The sequence below is a fragment of the Chinchilla lanigera genome, unplaced genomic scaffold, assembly GCF_000276665.1.
Source record: "Chinchilla lanigera isolate Chin_1 unplaced genomic scaffold, ChiLan1.0 scaffold00019, whole genome shotgun sequence".
NCBI classification, from domain to species: domain Eukaryota; kingdom Metazoa; phylum Chordata; class Mammalia; order Rodentia; family Chinchillidae; genus Chinchilla; species Chinchilla lanigera.
Genome location: NW_004955420.1, coordinates 12,428,491 through 12,446,797, shown reverse-complemented (window position 1 = coordinate 12,446,797; position 18,307 = coordinate 12,428,491). Strand labels below are relative to the sequence as shown.

Here is an 18,307-nt window from a genome sequence, read left to right as displayed (position 1 = left end):
TTAGTCTCCATTACATTAGTTTCTGCTATGATCTTTATAATTTCTTCCCTCACATGAGATTTTGGTTTGACTTGCTCTTCTTTTTCTGAAGGGCTGAGGTTCACTATTAGTTTATTTGAGCTTGCTCTGCCTTTTTTTTTTTTTTGAAACCGTGTCTTACTGCATCATTTAGGCTGGTCTTGAATTCGCTATGGAGTCCAGACTGGCCTCAAACTTGCAGCAATCCTCCTACCTCAGACTCCCAAGTGCTAAAATTATAGGCATGTGCCACCATGCACAGCTCACTCTATTTTTCTTTCTTTCTTTCTTTCTTTCTTTCTTTCTTTCTTTCTTTGTTTGTTTTTGGTACTGGGAATCAAACTCACGACTTGCGCTTGCCAGGGAGGCACTTATGCTGCTGAGCTGTATCCCCGGCCCCTCACTCTGTTTTTCTGATATGGGAATTTACCACTATAAATTTCCCTCATAGGACTGCTTTCATTGTGTCCCATAGGTTCTGGGATGTTGAATTAGCATTACTGTTTAATTGTAGAAACTAATTTCTTCTTTAATTTCATCTGTGACCTACTGGTTTTTCAGGAGGGTGTTTTTTAATTTCCATGCATTTATAAAGTTTTTGTGATTTCTTTTGCCATTGATTTCCAATTTTATTGCACTATGATCTAATTATATGCATGATTCATTTGCATTTACTTAAGCATGTTTTATGAGCTAGCATGTGGTCTGTTTTGTCCTTTTGAGACAGGATTTCGCTATGAGGTTCAGGTTGGCCTCTAGCTCACAGCAATTCTCCTGCCTCAGCCTTCTGAGTGCTAGGATTATTAGCATGTGCCACCATCCCTAGCAGTGTGGCCCATTTTGGAGAACGTCTATGGGTAACTGAAAAGAATGTGTATTCTGATGTTCTGGGGTAGAACATTCTGTAAACAACTACTCAATCCAATCCATTTGTTCAAAAGTTTGGTTCAATTCTGATATTTCATTGTAGATTTTTTTTCAAGTTGATCTGTCTATTTGTGACAGTGGGATATTGAGCTCCCTGATTATAATTGTGTAGTGTTTATTTGATTTTTCATATCCATTAATATTTGTTTTAGCTGGGTGTCGTGGCACACACCTATAATCCCAGCACTTGAGAGGCTGAGGCAGGAGGATTGCTGTAGGCAGGCCAGACTGGGCTACAAGTGAGTTCAAAGCCTTCCTGAACTGCATAGTGAAACCCTGTCTCAAAAAAATTTTTGTTTTGTTTTATATAGATAGGTGTGCTAGTATTTGGTGCATATAATTTATCACTGTTATCTCTTCCTCCTGGATAATTCCCTTTACAAAGATATAGTGACCTTCTTTGTCTCTCTTAATCAGTCTTGGTTTGAAGTTCACTTTGTGAACTTTCTGGGTTCCTGTCACATGGAGTGCTGTTTTCCATCTTTTTATTTAAGTCTATGAATTTTTTTTTGAATTAAATGTGTTTCTTATATGCAGCATATTGTGAATCTTGCTTCTTGATCTATTCTGCCAGTCTATTTCTTTTGAGTGGTAAATTGAGACCATTTACATTGATCACTATAACTGATATGTATTGATTTATTTTTGTCATGTTATTTTCCTATTGTTGGTCCCCCCATTTAAATACTTGCCTTGCCTGGTGGATTCATTCTATTGGGGCTCGTGGCATTGTAGACTTTGTTATCTCTTTCTAGAATGTCCTTTAGAACATTTTGGAGTGCTAGTTTGATGGTCATGAATTTCCTCAGATGTTGTTGTCATGGAAGTATCTTATTTCTCATCAATTTTTTTTTTGTCTTTTTGAGTTGGGGTTTCACTATGCAGTTCAGGCTGACCTCAGTCTCTCAGTGATCCTCCCAATTCAGCCTCCTGAGTGCTGGGGTTATAGGCATATGCCACCATGCCTGGTCCTTCTACATCAATTTTAAAAGATAGTTTTGCATGGTATATCAATCTGGGCTGGGGGTGTTTTTTTTGTGGAGGGGTTTGAAATACTTCACTCCAAACTCTCCTTGACTTGAGGGCTTGTATTGAGAAGTCTGTTGTGATTCTGATAGACTATTCTTTATAGGTGATTTGTTTCTTTTCTCTCACAACTTTTAATATTCTGTTCTTCTGTTGAATTTCTGCAATCTTGACTAGTATATGCCTTGAAGTAGATTTTTTTTTTTTTGCATCATGGCTAACTGGAGTTGTATATGCCTCACTTATGTATATGTCAATTTTTGTTTGAGATGGTCTCACTACATAGTTCAGGCTAGCCTTGAACTCCCTATGTAGCCCAGGCTGATCTCAAACTAGTGGTGATCCTTTTGCTTCAGCCTCCTGAGTGCTTGGATTATAGGTGTGTGCCACCATGCCCAGCCTGTATGTCAATTTTTTCCCTGCTTGGGAAGTTTCTTGCCATTACTTCTGTGAATAGGTTTTTTATGTCATTTGTTCTATCTGCTTTTTTATTGATGCCAATCAATCTTGTGTTATTCTTCTTTGCATCATCTGGCAACTGTTGAATTGATTTCTTGCACTCCCTTGCTATTTTTTTGGTACCGGGAATCAAACTCAGGACCTTGCGCTTGCCAGGCAGGCGCGGTGCCGCTGAGCTATCTCCCTGGCCCTCCCTTGCTATTTTTAAGCAGTCTTTCTTTTCATGATCGCTAACCACAATCCTGTCTTCTGTATTATATTCTGTCCTCACATTGGCTCATTCTGCTGTGTATACTTTCAATGGAACTTTTAATCTCCTGGATATCCGTTTGAATCTGTTTCATGGATTGCATTTCTTTCCTATGTTGGGAGTTCATGGTTTACATCGTTTTCCTAAGTTCCTCATTTTATCTGTGTCTACTCCAGAGTCACTAACCATGTCTTTCATTATTGTCACCATCTCGGTAGTTATCTGAGAAATAGTTTCTGATTTGAATGTTTTCTAGAGTCTCATTCATGTGCTTTGTTAGTTTTGCTGTTGCCACTTTGGAAAGTGCAGGTGGGTGGCTTTCAAACTATTCCATCTCACTGCCCCTTGGGTTTGCTTTTGGTGAGTCTGGAGTTGCATCTTGCTTATGTGTCTTCTCATTTCCTTTTCCTTTCTTTCCATCTCTCTCTCTCTCTCTCTCTCTTTCTTTCTTCACTTTAGTTTAATTCCCAGGTTGGTGCCTGTAAATTGCTTATGGCATATAGCTTTATTGCTAGTACTTAGAACTCTTAGGAAATCACTACTTCTCAGAGATGTCTTCCAGGTATAGCTGGCTTTTGATTTTTGAGTCTGTTGCAAGGTTCTACCTCTTCAGTTTATTGGGGATGAGAAGTTGCTGCTTATTTGGCCTACCCCTTGGTACTTTGGCACTGGCCTATAGTATTGTTAGTTGACCCTTAGGCAATCTCAGTCTTGGTATACCAGGAAAAACAACTGGTTAGAACAGTTATGTCACCTTGGCTAATGTAGTATATATAATCAGCAATGACAATAGCATCAAATAGCCTAGAAGATGACAAACTGTGGTAATTATTAATTTGCCACCTTTAACCATATAAAGTATATTTGTGGTTATATAACAAAATCTAAAACAAACCAGAAAATTTTATATAGTAAATATGCTCTCAATATGACAATTTTACCCTCAGGAGAGAAAATTTAAAAGAGGTTGGGGGAAAGGGGCTGGGGATTTAGTTCAGTGGCACAGCGCTTGCCTAGCAAGTGTGAGGTCATTAGTTTGGTTCTCACTACTGGAAAAAAACAAACAAACAAAAAAAAGAGGTTGTGGGGGAAAATAGAGAAATAGAAGATGAGATTAAAAGCAAGACTAAAGCTCAAAGAAAGATTACATGAACTTTGGGATACTGGTGAAGAGGACGAGAAAGACAGAAGGAAGAAATAAAAACCAGAACAACAGCAATAACAAAAAACTAGAAAGAGTGTTCACTCATATAAAAACAATAAACAATCAATATAAAAAAAACAAATTCAAAAACAAAAGAAGAAAAGAAGAAAAAAGGAGAAAAATGTCCACTTCAGGGAGTGTCTTGGCTATTACTGGTAGGCAGCGTGGGCAGACAGAACCCAGATCCATGTTGATTAATCCCAGAAAGCCAGCTGTAGCTTTATGGCAGGTTAGTGGATAATCCCAGCAAGCCTGCACCTTTAGTTCCACTGAAGTTCAGGCTGGTTTCTGGCTGTGAGGCTGGAACTCAGTTTGTCCAGCCTGCAACACTCCATGTGCCTCCTGCTGGCTTCAACTCAGCTCCAGCACATGGACCCCTGGGGGACAAACACAGCTGAGCCATGTCAGTCTCCAGTGTAGCGGTGGTCTCCAGCACTCCCTGGGGGTGGGGAAGGTATTGATACCGGAAGTCACCCACTCCTCAGTCTCTGTGACCTCACACTGAGGCTTCTTCCCTTCTGTTCTAGGCTATGGCTTCTGAGGCTGCTGTCACTGTGGAACTCTGAAAGCCATGAGAGGAGGAGGAGGAGCCTGGTGCCTTTGATTTTCCTGGGTGGCACAGGAGGACTAGCTGTGCCTAGCTGGGCAGATCTCAAAGGATGCCATGTCCCATACGAAAGGCCTCCAGTCCCCACCTCTCACCCCAGTTTCCTGGTTCCTCCCAAGCCTGTTCCCTGCCTTCAACGTAGTCCTGCTGGTCACTTTCAGTGGTCTCTTCTTCGCATTCCCGTGAGTCTCCTGAGCAAGCTGTCCGATTTCCCTCAAAGAGACAACAAGGAACGTAGATAGCCAGAGGGAAGAGGCAGAGTGGAGAGGGGCAAAGGTCAGGGAAAGAGGATATGCTGGCGGAAGTCTAGAGGGCTGGGGCGTCTGGCAGCTGCAGGTGGTTGCTAACGCTGGTGACATCTGGTGGCACCCTGGGGTCTGTCCCCAGTGTGTGTGGAGATTTAGAGCTGGCTTGAGGGTCTGCAACCAGACCCAGGCAAGACAGGCCTGGGGCAGGAGGCAGAGCTCTGGGTCAGCCCGGCTCCACACTGAGGCTGGTCTGGTCTCAGTTGCAGGTGGCTGGCTCAGAGCGGGGGATGGGTCGTTCCGGCAGTCACAGGCCCCCTCTTCGTCCTCACCTTCTTCAGTCTCATCTCCCTCAACTTCTCAGACCCTGGCACCTTACATCAAGGTGAGGCCTCAGGCCCCTAAGAGGGCGGAGGTGGCACCCCAAGGGCTGCGGGCCGCAGGGGTAACGTCTAAAGTGGTCCCCCCACCTCCAGCCCCAGGACCCCTCCTCCCATGCTGTGGGGCGGTCCCCAGGCAGCAGACTGACGAAGGGGTCTCTCTCCAAGCCAGGCTCCCTAGAGGACCCCATGATGGTCCATGTGGTGTGGGTGAACCGCAGGGCCTTCCGCCTGCGGTGGTGCCCAAGGTGCTGCTTTCACCGCCCCCCTCGGACCCACCACTGCCCCTGGTGCAACATCTGTGTGGAGGTGAGCACCCCTTGCCTGCCCACCTGCTGGCCCCTCACCCACATCTGGCCAGGAGCTCCACATCAGGCGTGGCGTCTTCTGGGACTGCCAAAGGCCAAGGGTGGCAGGGACTCTCAGCCCTTGGCCTCTGGCCTGCGCCTGCCTAGGAGGCCTGCACCTGCCCAGGAGGCCTGCACCTGCCCAGGAGGCCTGCACCTGCCCAGGAGGCCTGCACAGGTGTCCACAAGCACGAGGCGTCCACATCTGCACCCCATGTCCTAACGATGCTCCAACAACAGCAATGCCTGCACCAGGGCTTTTGTGACTCAGTTTCTCCCCGGGTGGGAGCCAGTGCCTGGGGTGCACAGCAGGTGGCCTAGCAGGAGGCTGGGGGAGCTTAGGGCTTAGGGCCAGGTCCTCACAGCCTGCCCCACGGCCTGCTGCCCAGGACTTTGACCACCACTGCAAGTGGGTCAATAACTGTGTCGGTCACCGCAACTTCCGCGCCTTCCTGCTGCTCGTCGTGTCCCTGTGCCTCTACTCCAGCACCGTGCTGGCCGCCTCCCTGGTGTTCCTGGTGCGCAACAGCCACCTGCCCTTCAACCTGGACAAGGCCATGGCGTATCCTCACTGGCCCAGGGCCCACCTGGTGCATGGTGGGAGGGCCTGTGAGGGGCGGGTGTCAGGGGCAGGGCGAAGGGAGAAGCTGCTCGGGCCCAGTGTAAGCTGGTGAAGATGGGGGAGGTCAGGGAGACAGACGGGACAGGAGGGAGTAGGTCACAGGCGGGGTAAGGAGGCCAGGAAATGGACAGATGAGGTGACAGCATGGTGGGAGGTTCAGCATAGGTGATTAGAACTAATAATGGAGCGTGGGGAGTGGTGTGGTGGGGTTGGATGGGGCAGGGCTAGGGTGGAGTTGTGGAGGGAAGGGGTGAGCCTGGGTGGCACTGGACAGGGCTACAATTGGGTGGGCATGGCTGCAGTAGAACAGCGGCAAGTCTTGGTCAATGGGTATGGCTAGAGGTGGAATTAGTTTGGGGCTGGGGTGAGACTTGGCTTGGCGGGCATAGCTGGGATGGTGGTCTGGGGCAGGAAGGTGGAGGAGTTACGGTTAGTGGATGGGGCTCTGGTAGAGCTGGGGAGGGGCTAGGATTGAGTGGGCTGGGATTCAACTGGACAGGGCAGGACTATGGTTGGGTGGGCGGGGCCGTGGAGGGTGACCGTGTTCTTGGGCTCCTTAGCAGCTCCCTCAAAGCCTGGTGGTGGTGATCCCCTCCGCTGGCTTTCTAGTGCCGCTCTTGGTGCTGCTGGTGAGCCAGGTCCTCTCGGTGAGCACAGCTGAGCACTCCTACGAAGGCCAGGTACGTGGAGCAGATGGCGTGGCACCTCCCCTCCCAGGTTGCTGTCCCATCGGGGCGTGATGTGAAAGCCAGGTGAGGGGTGGCAGGAAGGGGGGCAGGAATGGAGTCACCCTTGAGTGGGCCAGGTTAGAAAAGCCCAGAGGTCAGGAGTGGGCTTTAGCCTTGATTTGGGGGAACCTGGGGGCCAGGGTAGAATTTCCTAAAAGGTGGAAACACCAAAATGACACCCAGGATTTGGAGGCCGATTTATTTACATGCACAGGAACTGACTGGGATCACTCTGGTGGTCTGAGGCTTGTATGGGATAAGCAAGCAGGAAGTACAGAGGCAGAATGGCTTGTCAGTGGGGATTAGTTTATACAGTGTGCATCACAGTGACCAGCTGCTTCTAAGAGACAGAAGCAGCTGGATCTGGAAAAAGGACTATTACCTGGACAACTAAGAAATTGAAGTATACTGGCTGGGGGGGCATTTTCTATTATATTTCCCCTCTTTTAGTTTCCCTGGCAAATCTTGGCTGGGCATATGCATGTGATCTTCTGATACAAGGCCCAACTAGAAGCAATCGATGATCCTAGAAAGGGCCCTAGCAAAGCTTCCCAAGATTTTCTTATTACAGCCTTTCCCCCAAGTTGTTTTTAGGAAGAAACACAATTTAGGCCTGTCTGTTCTGTAACATTACTCTGGCAAGGGAGTGAGGGAGTATATCTGATCTAGGAGAGTATCCATTGTGCCTTGGATGCTCATCAAATCTTGGTCAAGTGTTCTATTCTCTTGGGGCAATTATCCATAGAGTTTAAGGCAAAAAGCACAGCTAGTAGGGGAAGAGGAAGCAAGGAATGGAGTAAGCAGCCTGAAAAGACACAAAAATCCAGGGGAATAGGTGTGGGGCAATCCTGTGAACAATGGCCTCAGGCTTCAGCTGTGTGTGAACTGTCAGCATCCAGAGCAAGCAGGGCAGGGCTTTGAGTGAGCCTCAGAGGAGCTGTCCAGGTAAAATTTCAGCAGTTCTAAGGCTGGATTTCTGAAACTTGTAGAGGTAGTTAATATGTACCTGGGTTATATATGTGTGCAGGAATACCTACAGATATAATTGGTCTTTTAACTGGTTACAAGCTGTTTGTAGTTTTCATTTAATCTAGTTTTTGAGTCACCTCTGCTACAAATGCAGGATTGTTGTCACTGCTGATGTTCAAAGGTAGGTCATATCTAGAGATGATTTTTTTACAGCAAGACCCTACAAACTTTTATTGTCTTCTCAGTACAGATAGGGAAGGGGAGGTCGGGCCGGTGACACAGATGCTGAACCATGAGCTGCAGGGGTACGGGTGCCAGTGCAGCAGCTTGAGCTTGCACAATAGATGGTGGGGGCAGGTCTGGTGGTAGGGGTTGGTGTTTCAGTCAGTCAGATCTCCAGAGGGGGCTTAGGCCTCTGGACTGGATTATTTTGTGTTGGTGGCAGGTTTCCAAACAGCAGCAGGAAGCAATTTGCTGTGCAAGTTATCCCTGTAGCAGAGTTTTGGCCAAGATAGTTTTGTCCAAGGTGACCACAGCATATCTAGCCTGTCAGACTTCATTCCTAACAGAGCTACTTCCATCTGTAAGTAGGGTGTACTCAGCATCTGTCAGGGAGTCCATTGTTTGGAAGAGTTCGTCCCAGTGTAGCATGTTGCACCTGGACAATTAAAGTCTTGGTCAAAGGTGAGCTTTTCAGCTTTCTTGATCAGAAGGACAGTGGCTGTCAGAGTGTGGAGGAAAAGCGGGGAGGCAGCTCTTAGTGACAGGATCTAAGTATTTGCACAGGTTGGCCACTCAGCACTCCCAGGGGCTGAGACAATCTGAGTAAGCATCATTGTTTTTGTGAAATCAAGGACCCAGACTCTATAGTAGCCAACAGCTCTAAGAAATTTGTGAAAATTTTTTTTGTAACCAGTTTCTGCCAGATATTATAGCAGAGCTTTTGTGTCTTTTCAGCAGGCTGCTTGAGGGTCATTCATCAGAAGTGTCTTTTCAAATAAGAAACAAGGTTTTGAAACTCTAGGAGATTGAGTCCAGGTCAGTTGGCTTTTGAGTCCAGACTGGAGGTCTTTGTGAAGAGGGACCGGCTGACAGGAACCAACCAAAGGCAGAAGGCATTCTTTAGGTCCAGGCAGCTGTACCAGCAGGCTGTGGGTGGGAGAAGACTGAGGCAACACGTACAGAGGGCAATCGTGGCAGCATTGGCAGCTTGGAGATCTCGAACTCGCTTTACAGGCAGAAGAGCTGTATTTCAGCAGTTTTGACAGTCTATAAACATTTTGCAGTTTTGAAGCCTCAGTTTTTTTTCTTTCTCAAGGACCATGAAGGAGCTAGAAGGGACAGAGAACTGGCTGTCCGAGAGCCAAATCTGTTGTTAGGGCTTCCCCAAAAATAGCGTGGGAGAGTTCCTAAACCCTCGTGGCAATTAACAGTCTAAGAAGCATGTGTGGATTGGGAACCGCAGAAGGCAAGGTGATGATGGCTCCTTGTTCACAGCACGGAGATCTCACCCAAAATGATTAACAGTCTGTCAGGCTGTGTGGCTGGATGCCTGTTTGTACTTCTTGTGACATCTGACAGCAGTGGGGGTTGCAGTGAGGCAGCATGGTTGATGGCCAGGCCTGGAGGCCAGTCTTTAGTTTATGCCTCTGGGAGGAGAGTTTTCAGAACTTCAGGATTGCAATCACCTGTCTCAGGCTGAGGCAGGCATCACCTTCCTTTCAGGGAACAGTCAGAGTTGAAAATGCAGGGTTAAATGGGAGGGAGCTGATTAGCTTGGTGCAAAGGAGGCTATCGCTTCTATCTTGAAGAGGAGGTCTCTTCCCAGAAGCGGTAGTGGGGACTGCTTAGACAGGAATTCATGTTTGGTGAGATGTCCTCCCAGGCGGCAAGTTAGTGCCTCGCAGAAGGAGTGAGAGGCAAGAGTCCCAGTTGCCCCGATGATGGAACCATGGGCTCCCGGTGGCCCAGCTGAAGAAGGGAGTCCGGTCTGGCCTCGTCTGAGCCTGTCAGACAGATGAAAGGTTTGTTGTCTGATCCAGAATGAAGCTTTTGAGAGTTCTTTTCTTTTTATTTATTTTTCTAGTGTCCATAGTCCTTATAATTCATAACCAGAGGGTATGGTCGTCTATCAGACTGAATTTTCTTATAGACATCAGGTGCTTTTTTTAAAAATCAGGTTTCTGGGTAACAGCCGTTGACGGGCTTTTTGCCTCCCTTTTTGATGTTTTCGAGAAGCGCCTGATTGGGTTGTTTCTAGGGGAGGCGACCTTTGGAAAGGCCGCGGCAACTCATCCGTCAGGGTAGATGGTCCTATTTTCCCCAGTCAAAATGTGGAACTCAGAAAGAACCAGTGACAGTCATCTCAGGTGGGCACTGGATGACACCGTCTGACCAGCATAGGACCACCCGACGAGGGTGCTAAGGAGGGACTCTCGGGAATAATGGGCCTCTTGGTCCTTTTCTTTCTTTGAGATGCAGCGAGTGGTTTTTTTTTTTTTAATTATTTTTTTTTATTTTAAAGAATAAAAGAAGGATAACATAATAATAGGGGGGACTTAGCAAATTACAGACAAAATGGTAGGAAATTATCAATGGTTATCATTTTACATATTATTGTCTACAAAATAGTTTCTCAGGAAAACAAATAGACAATAGTGAGTTACAGACAAAAGAGGTAGGAGATTATCAAGAGTTGTTGTACTATACTTTGGTATCTTCAAAGTGGCTTCTAAAGAAAATAAATAGAGCTATACATGAGTGACCTATTGAAAAATCATTAACTCTTCTCAATGGTTGTTGTAGGAAACACATAATAATAAACATACATCCATTTATGAAATAGGATAGGAACATTACAAACTTTACACAGTTATGGATAGATTAGTAGGAAAATATCAATGGCTGCTGTAATACGTGGTGGTATCTTCAGAGTGGTTTCTCAGGAAGACAGAGATATGCAAGAGGGACCTATTAAGGAGTTACAGCCTAAGGGTTGTCAAAAATAGCATATTACCTCCTCACCAGTGACTCCTTTCACTGAGGTATGATGGCTGGAAGGAAGGCCAGGATTGTGCAGCGAGTGGTTTGGTTTCACTTTTAACTCCATTGTTGAGCGTCTTTTCATCTTCTTATTTGCCACCTGTATATCTTTGCCCAGTTATTAAAAATCTGGTTTGTTTTCATATAGAATTTTAGGAGTTCTTTATATATTCTGTTTTGTTGGAGTTTTTTGTTTTGTTTTGTTTTGTTTTGGTATGGGGCATTGAATTCTGAACCTTGTGCTTGCCAAGCAGGTGCTTATGCCACTGAGCTATATCCCTGGCCCTATATTCTGAATTCAGACATATTTTGCAAGAATTTTCTCAAAATATGTGACTTGTCATTTTATTGTCTTCACAGTGCATTCCAAGGAGCAGATGTTTTGGATGAAGCACAGTTTACCTTATTTTGTTTTTAGAATAGGCTCTTGTTGCGTAGTTCAGCCTTGAGCTCGGTGTGTAGCCAAAGCTGATCTTCTGCCTCAGCCTCCCTAGTCCTGGGGTTACAGTTGTGTGCCAATACACCTGGCCTATACCACCACTCTTGGGATCCATTTGCTCATTATTATTAAAAAAATACAATGCTTTTGTTCTGTTTTTGAACCAGGGTCTTACTATGCAGTTCAGGCTGGCCTTGAACTCACTATGTAGCCCAAAATAGCCTTGGAATTTCCTGTGATTTTCCTGCCTCAGCCTTCAGAATGCTGGGATGCCAGGTGGGCACCACCACATCTGGCAGAAAATACAATGGATTTTTGTACATTGGTCTATTTTTCTTTTTTTGTACCGGAAATCGAACTCAGGACCTTGCGCTTCCAGGCAGGCTCTTATGCCACTGAGCTATATCCCCGGCCCCTGTACATTGGTCTTGAATCTACTGTTTTGCTAGACTTGCTTATTAGTTCTAAAATATTTTTGTTGATTCGACATGAAAAATCATGGCGTCCGTAGATAAGATCTCATTTCTTCCTTTCTATCTGCATGACTTTCTTTTTTTTTCTTTCTTCCCTTCCGTTTCTTTTGATGTGTAGCCCAGGCTGGCCTTGAGCTCGCAGTGATCCTCTTGCCTTAGCCTCTTGTGTGCTGAGATTGTAGGCGTGCGCCACCATGCTCGGCTTTCATCTAAGCATTTTTCTATATTTCCTATACAGGCCACACTTTTCTATACTTCCTATGCATCTAACAAATACACATTTAGTCTCCTAAATCTAAAACTTCTGTGACTTTCATCAAGCTGTTTTAAGTACTTGGAGCCTCGAACAGGACCCGCTTTCTCTTCAGTGCTCTGACACCCAAGATGAGGTTGACTGTCCTCCAGCACAGTGGCTTGGGTCCTTTGCCAGCCACGGAGGACATCCGGAGCCACCTGGCCGGGCTGGTCCCTTGGGCGAGGGCGGTGTTGGAGGTCTGTCTTCCCGCTGGGCGTGGGCGTGGGCTGTTCGGGAGGGCAGAGGGGCTTCTCCGTGTGACTAGATATTTGTCAGCAAGGGCTCTTGAATCCAGGTCAGGCTGAGGCTGGGGAGCATGGGGGCTTGGGAGGGGATAGGCTGAAGAAGGGGACGCTGAGCCTCAGAATCCTGGGGAAGACTTCATCTTTACTGCCTTCAGCCCAGGTTTTCCCGGGCCATGAGCTCTTTGGGTAGGAAAGTGTGATTGGCCCCACACGCCCCTCCAGATAGTGAAATTCAGTGGAGGTGATTCATAGGGAAAATAAATCAGAGATTTGACTGGAATTCCAGGATGCAGGAGGCTGAGGCAAGAGGATCACTGCAAGTTTGAGGCCATAGCGAGTTCAAGTCCAACCTGAAGTACACAGTGAGACCTTGTCTCAAACAAAACAAAACAAGAGATGAGAGATGAGAAAACAGGTGGGATGGGGTGGGACTGTCGTTGGGGCAGTTGAGTAGCAGAAGGAAGATCGAGGAGGAGGTGGCAGAAGGAGGTGCGGATGCGCGTGGCCAGGAAGGACAGAGAGGGCGAGGAAGCCCCTGAGGGAGTGACGGGATGATAGGGCCCTCAGAGGGCTGGGGAGGTGGCTATGGTGCTACTGGGTGAGTCATTCAGGAGGCAGAGGCTGCAGTTCGAGTGCGGCTTCCCTGCCCTGGACTCTGGCTGCAGCCCTGGCTGAGGGTCCCTGGGTAGCCCACCCAGTCCTGCTGGTTCCAGCTTCGCATCCCCTCGGACTCCCCTCCAGTGCAGAGACCTTCAAGGATACAACCCCTTCAACCAGGGCTGTGCCAGGAACTGGTACCTGACACTCTGTGCACCGCTGGGACCCCGGTGAGTCTGCAAACCTGAGGCCCAAGAGCCTGGGGCTGGGGCGGCGGGGTCAGGGAAGATGAGCCCCCTCTCACCTCGGCTCCCAGGCCCTGCCCCTCACTCTTCTCTTCCTCTTGGGTTTCTCCAGGGCACTGGGGGAGCCCCCACCCTCTTGCCTGGGGAGCTCTGTGCCCCCGAAGCACAGAGGGCAGGGACCCTTGCACTGGCCTTTCCCCCCAGGTACATGTCTGACGCTGTCTGGCTGCAGAGACCCGTGGGGCCCGAGGGGGTGCCCACGCCAGCCCCGCGCCCACCGCCGTGCCCCTGCGCTCACTGTCACCTACCTCCCCCGGGGACCCCACCCCAGCCTCTGGGCCACTGCCCAGGAAAGGGGCCCCCGGGGGGCGGGGAGGCTGCCACTCTTCAGGAGGTGAGAAGAGGGGCAAGCTGAGAGAGGGAACCCTTGGAGTGGGGTGTCAGTGCTTGGGGGCCAGGAACGTGGAACTGGAGGGGCAGGGAAAGGGCATCATAGGCTTCCAGCACATGCCCCAGAGTCCTGGAGATAGCAAGAGGAAAGACTAAACCTCTTCCATGTTACCCTCTTGGAGGGCTGAGACAGCTTTGTGCTTTGAGGAGGATTCCTTTATTTAAAGGATTTTTTGGTCATACTGGGGTTGAACTCAGGGCTTTCTCACTGAGCTACATTCTCAGCCTTCTAAAATTTTTATTTATTTGAAACAAGGTCTCACTATGTACTTCAGGTTGGCCTTGAATTCACTATGTAGCCCAGGCTGGCCTCAGACTTGCAGCAATCTTCCTGCCTCAGCTTCCTGAGTGCTGAGATTACAGGCATGTGCCACCACGCCCAACTAGGAGATTCTTTGTGAAGTTTCATGAAACGTGAAACATGTAAAGGAGAGCATTAGGAGTTGGGGGCTGGGCATGGTGGCACACACCTGTAATCCCAGCACTCAGGAGGCTGAGGCAAGAGCATCACTATGAGTTGAATGCCAACTTGAGGTGCAAATCAAGGCCCTGTCTCAAAAAAAAAAAAAGGAGCCCCAGCCCTTGGACTGAGTCCTGCAGTGCCAGTCTCTCCTTTGCTCTGCTCGAAGGCAGGGGATTGGCTGTGCGCCGAGGGACACACATTCCCACTCTGTCTAGCTGCCCACTGGCCCTACATGGCCCCGGATGCAGGAGACCCCAGGACCAGCCTTGGCCTCCCGCGCCCGCTTCCATCCCCAGCAAGGCCAGGAGCATCTGCACCCACTCGTCACCACCTGAGCCCGTCGGAGTTTCAGTGCCCGCCTTGCCCTCTCCCTTGGCATGATGTGAGACCATCCTGCCTGCCATTAAATTAGTATCTTTCTCGGGTGTAAATGCCCTGCTGTGTGTCTGTCCTAGGCGTCAGGGACTGGAACAAAGTCCGGGGACCCCTGGAGACATGCGCTCCAGCCCCAGCACTGCCTGGCTCTGTGAACTCGGGCAAGATGCTTACCGTTTCTCCCATCAGTAAAATGGTTCAGCAGTGCCAGGTGTGGGAGCGCATGCTTGTTATCCCAGCACCTGGGAGGCTGAGGCAGGAGGATCACCTAGTTCAAGGCCAGCCTGGGCTTCCTAGTAGGTATCAACACCTGGGAAGAATCCAGCCCTGGCTCTGCAGCACCCCTGTCTGGCTGCAGGGGGCGCCAGCAGCCTGGGAACTGGCGCTTGGCCCTCCTGTCATCCTGGAGACCTGGTGTGGGCTCTCAGACAGTCCAGCCCTGCGTCCCCCCCCGCCCCCCCGTCCCTGTCTCACCCTGACCCCTGCTCCCACTGGGCGACAGGTGCTGCCCTGGTCCTGTCCCTAGGTTGGGCCCAGGCCCTGGGAATCTGCAGGCTTCTGGGGATGGGGTGGGCACACCCCAAACTGTGGCTCTGCCGGTGGCGCAGTGTGCCCGTGGGATTGGGAACAATGTCACCGCGTAGGGCCGGCACATAGTGAATGCGGCGTGGCTCGTGATGGTGTGGGCTGTGATTACTTTCTCCTGTGCGCAGCCGGCTGCCGTTTTGGAACTGTGGGGCCTCATACTACGGGCCCAGAGTCTCAGCAGGGGTCTGGATGCTTACCCAGGGCCGCACGTCATTGCTCCCTGCCACCCTGTGTCCGGTGGGCCCACGGCAGAGGGGAGAATGTCTGTGTGTGCCTGTGTGGTCTCTGACGCAGCTCTGCGCAGCAGGGAGAGAAGCCCCCAGGGTCCCTGCCTTGGTAGCCTGGGCCTGGCTCACAGGGCACCGAGGGTGTCGGGCCAGTCTCTGTCTCTGGCCCTGCTGGTGTCACTGGCTGCCTGGGCACTCAGGACAGCGCTGGATGGCTCCTTCAGGTCCTCAGCCAGTTGGGGTCTTCTCCCATGATGCCGTGGGCCCCGGCTTTCCCGTGGGCCAGCACATGACCTTAGGCTCTCGAACGGCTGTGACCCCTCAGAAGGCAGTGACTTCCTGCTCTGGTGTGAGGAGTCGGGGGCCCCTGCTCCCTCCCAGCACAGGGATTTTAGGGTTTCTTTGGGACAGACTGCCTCAGGCCGCAGCCCATACTCTTCGGACACCCTGCCCCACCACCCTGGGCCCTAGGTACCCTTCTGCCTCTTTCCCGCAGGCCTGGAGCTGCAGTTAAAGCCGGCGCCCCCTCCCCACTGCTGCAAACCTGCTTTGGATTTCAGCTGCGCCCCACCCAGGCCTTGAGCTTTGGATAAGACAGGACTGTTATCAGGGAGTCAAGGGGCCTGTCCTCCTTGCCTGGCCCTGGGCCAGGGCCACAGGGTGACCGCAGCCTGCAGAGCTGCCAGTGCCCAGGCAACCCCCCCACAACCCCTCCATCAGCTCTTAAGCGGGGTGGGGACCCAGGAGCAGCCTCCCTCCCCTCCAGGGGCCTCTTCCAGGTCAGTGATGTGGGGAGAGCTAGCGTGCTATGGAGAAATCGCTTTCCTCCCTCCTTCCCAGGAGGCATGGGGCCCCGATATGTACTTTATTGTTTATTGATTTATTGTTATTTGAGACAGCATCTCGCTATGTAGCCCAGGCTGGCCTTGAACTCACGGCAGTCCTTCTGTGTCAGCCTCCCAAGTGCTGGGGTTACAGGCATGTGCCACCATGCCCAGCAGTTATTTACTTTTTACATATTTATATTTATTTTCTGAGACAGGGTCTCACTGTGTAGTTCAGGGTAGCCTTGAACTCACTATGTAGCCCAGGCTGGCCTTGAACTCACGGCAGTCCTTCTGTGTCAGCCTCCCAAGTGCTGGGGTTACAGGCATGTGCCACCATGCCCAGCAGTTATTTACTTTTTACATATTTATATTTATTTTCTGAGACAGTGTCTTACTATGTAATTCAGGCTGGCCTTAAATTCCACGGTGATGCTCCTGCCTCAGCCTCTCAGGTGCTGGGATGACAGGTGTGAGGGAAAGGACTTGGGCCTCCCATCCCTCGGCCCCACCCCAGGCTCATGGATGGGCCCAGTGGCTGTCTGATTCCCAGGCGGCCGCTGCCGCCACTGGGTGGAGGGCAGGCGGGGCAGTGACCACCGGCTGGGTACATCTGGGCCCAGGTCTGAGCGTGATAAGCCTGCTGAGCTCAGCCACTATTGCCCTGCACCTACCTGATAACGGGTCCTGCCGCCTGCTGGGCGCGCCCTGCTCTGCCCTGGCGACCCCACCCGAGGGGGCCCTGTGGTTGCTGAGGGTGGGGTGGACGGGCCGAGGCAGCTTTGGTTCCCTGCACACCAGGAGTCTCCATCTGTGCCTGCTGGGCCCTTCTCTCTGGTTCCTAAAGGGAGAGGCGGCAGGGAGCCGGAGGCCCGTCCTCCCCCTCCCCAAACCCTCCTCGTTGCTGCAGCCAGCCCTGCGCCTGGGCCTCGAATCACACCCCCAGTCCTCCCTGCACCGGGGAGGTGCCAGTCTGGTTCTAGAGCTGAGGAAACTGGTGCTGCACAGGCGTGACTTCCCTCTGAGTGGCAGGGCCCGATCCCTTAGGCCCCTTCCCAGGGCAGCGAGCTCTGCGCCTCTGCGTGTGTGACTCCGGGGCGTCTGAGTCAATGACTCTCTGGGTTCATTTCCTTTTTTTTTTTTTTTTTCATTTGGATACTGCAGATTGAACCCAGGGCCTTTACACCAAGCTACAGCTCTGGCCCTCTGTATTTTTTATTTTGAGATAGGGTCTTGCTAAGATAGGCTGAGCTCAAACTTGTGGTCCTCCTGCCTCAGCCTCCCAGAGGGCTGGGGTGACAGGTGTGCGCCCTCACACCTGCTAAGGAATGTGGGCAGAAGAGGTGAGAAGAGGGGAGGCAGAGACAGCAGGAGAGATGGGAGACCCCGGCCTGGCGCGTGGAGGGAGGCTCAAGAGAGAGCACAGCAGGAGCGCGGGGGAGGTGGCCCTGGGCAGCGGCCCCCGTCACCGCCGCCGCCACCACCACAGGGGCTTTTGGTTTCCTTCGGCCCGAGTTGCTCTGCGGCACAGGACACAAGCAGGGCTGCTCAGAGCCACCCCCGCGTGTGCCCTCTCCCCAGCCTCCTCGCGCCCGGGCCTGATCTCCCCACTGACCCCGTCTGCCCCTCCCCCGCACCGTCCTTTGTCACCTTCCCTCCTGCTGGAACCTTCTCCCTCCCCGTCCACCCCCTGCTCTTCCTCGAGCACAGCTTCCAAGAACAGGGGCGGTGGCCATGACTCCGGCACAACGCCCGCTCGTGTGGTTCTTGGAAGCCTGGCTGGGCCCGGGGCAGCGCCACACAGGGCCCCTTTGTCCGCACCTCCTCAGCCGGGCCGCTTTCCGCCACCCTCTGGCTGAGGCAGTTTTGCTGCGAAGTCAGGGATCCCCAAGCTGGCTGGGGCCTCCTGAGTACCGACCACCTGCTCTATTTCTTAGGAAGACGGAAACCAAGGCAGTGGCTGGGCGGGGCTTCCCCAGGCTCCCCGGCCACGTCCAGCGGTCCCTGGGTCCTCTCCCTCTGGGCTGCAGACAGGAAGGCACTGGTGGCCCAGCAAGTGACAGCCTCGGCTGAGTGCCACCTGCGCCGGGCTGTGGTGAAAGCCCTGCTGGGTGAGCTCAGTCTCCACACAGGCAGGGGTGGAAAGCGCCGTTGACCTGTGAGGCTGTCACCCTGGACTGTCCTGAGGCCTTCGAGGACAGGCCTCGAGGAAGGGCCTTAGGCTGCTCCTGTGAGACCTGGGCCGAGCAGGACGCGGGGGCA

At 51.1% G+C, this 18,307-nt stretch overlaps 1 protein-coding gene across 2 annotated transcripts; it reads left to right on the top strand.

Annotated features, from left to right (window-relative positions):
- The first annotated feature begins 4,386 nt into the window (after nucleotides 1–4,386).
- On the top strand, nucleotides 4,387–14,456 carry Zdhhc19 (zinc finger, DHHC-type containing 19). Of its 2 annotated transcripts, none has more exons than XM_013513395.1 (8): nucleotides 4,387–4,673; nucleotides 5,000–5,121; nucleotides 5,289–5,425; nucleotides 5,853–6,025; nucleotides 6,660–6,765; nucleotides 13,018–13,103; nucleotides 13,323–13,512; nucleotides 14,198–14,456. In XM_013513395.1, the coding sequence occupies exons 1-8, from the start codon at nucleotides 4,549–4,551 to the stop codon at nucleotides 14,441–14,443; spliced, it is 1,185 nt and encodes a 394-aa protein (XP_013368849.1). In that variant the 5' UTR covers nucleotides 4,387–4,548; the 3' UTR covers nucleotides 14,444–14,456. The 2 variants fall into 2 exon arrangements, with proteins under 2 accessions (XP_013368849.1, XP_005383177.1); XM_005383120.2 differs by having other exon boundaries at nucleotides 14,247–14,452.
- The last annotated feature ends 3,851 nt before the right edge of the window (nucleotides 14,457–18,307 follow it).

Coding starts and splice junctions, on each gene's coding strand:
- Zdhhc19 (XM_013513395.1), top strand. CDS start 4,549: ATGTCCCATACGAAAGGCCTCCAGTCCCCACCTCTCACCCCAGTTTCC. Junction 5,426..5,852: donor GGTGCAACATCTGTGTGGAG/GTGAGCACCCCT, acceptor CCTGCTGCCCAG/GACTTTGACCACCACTGCAA. Junction 13,104..13,322: donor TGTGCACCGCTGGGACCCCG/GTGAGTCTGCAA, acceptor CTTTCCCCCCAG/GTACATGTCTGACGCTGTCT.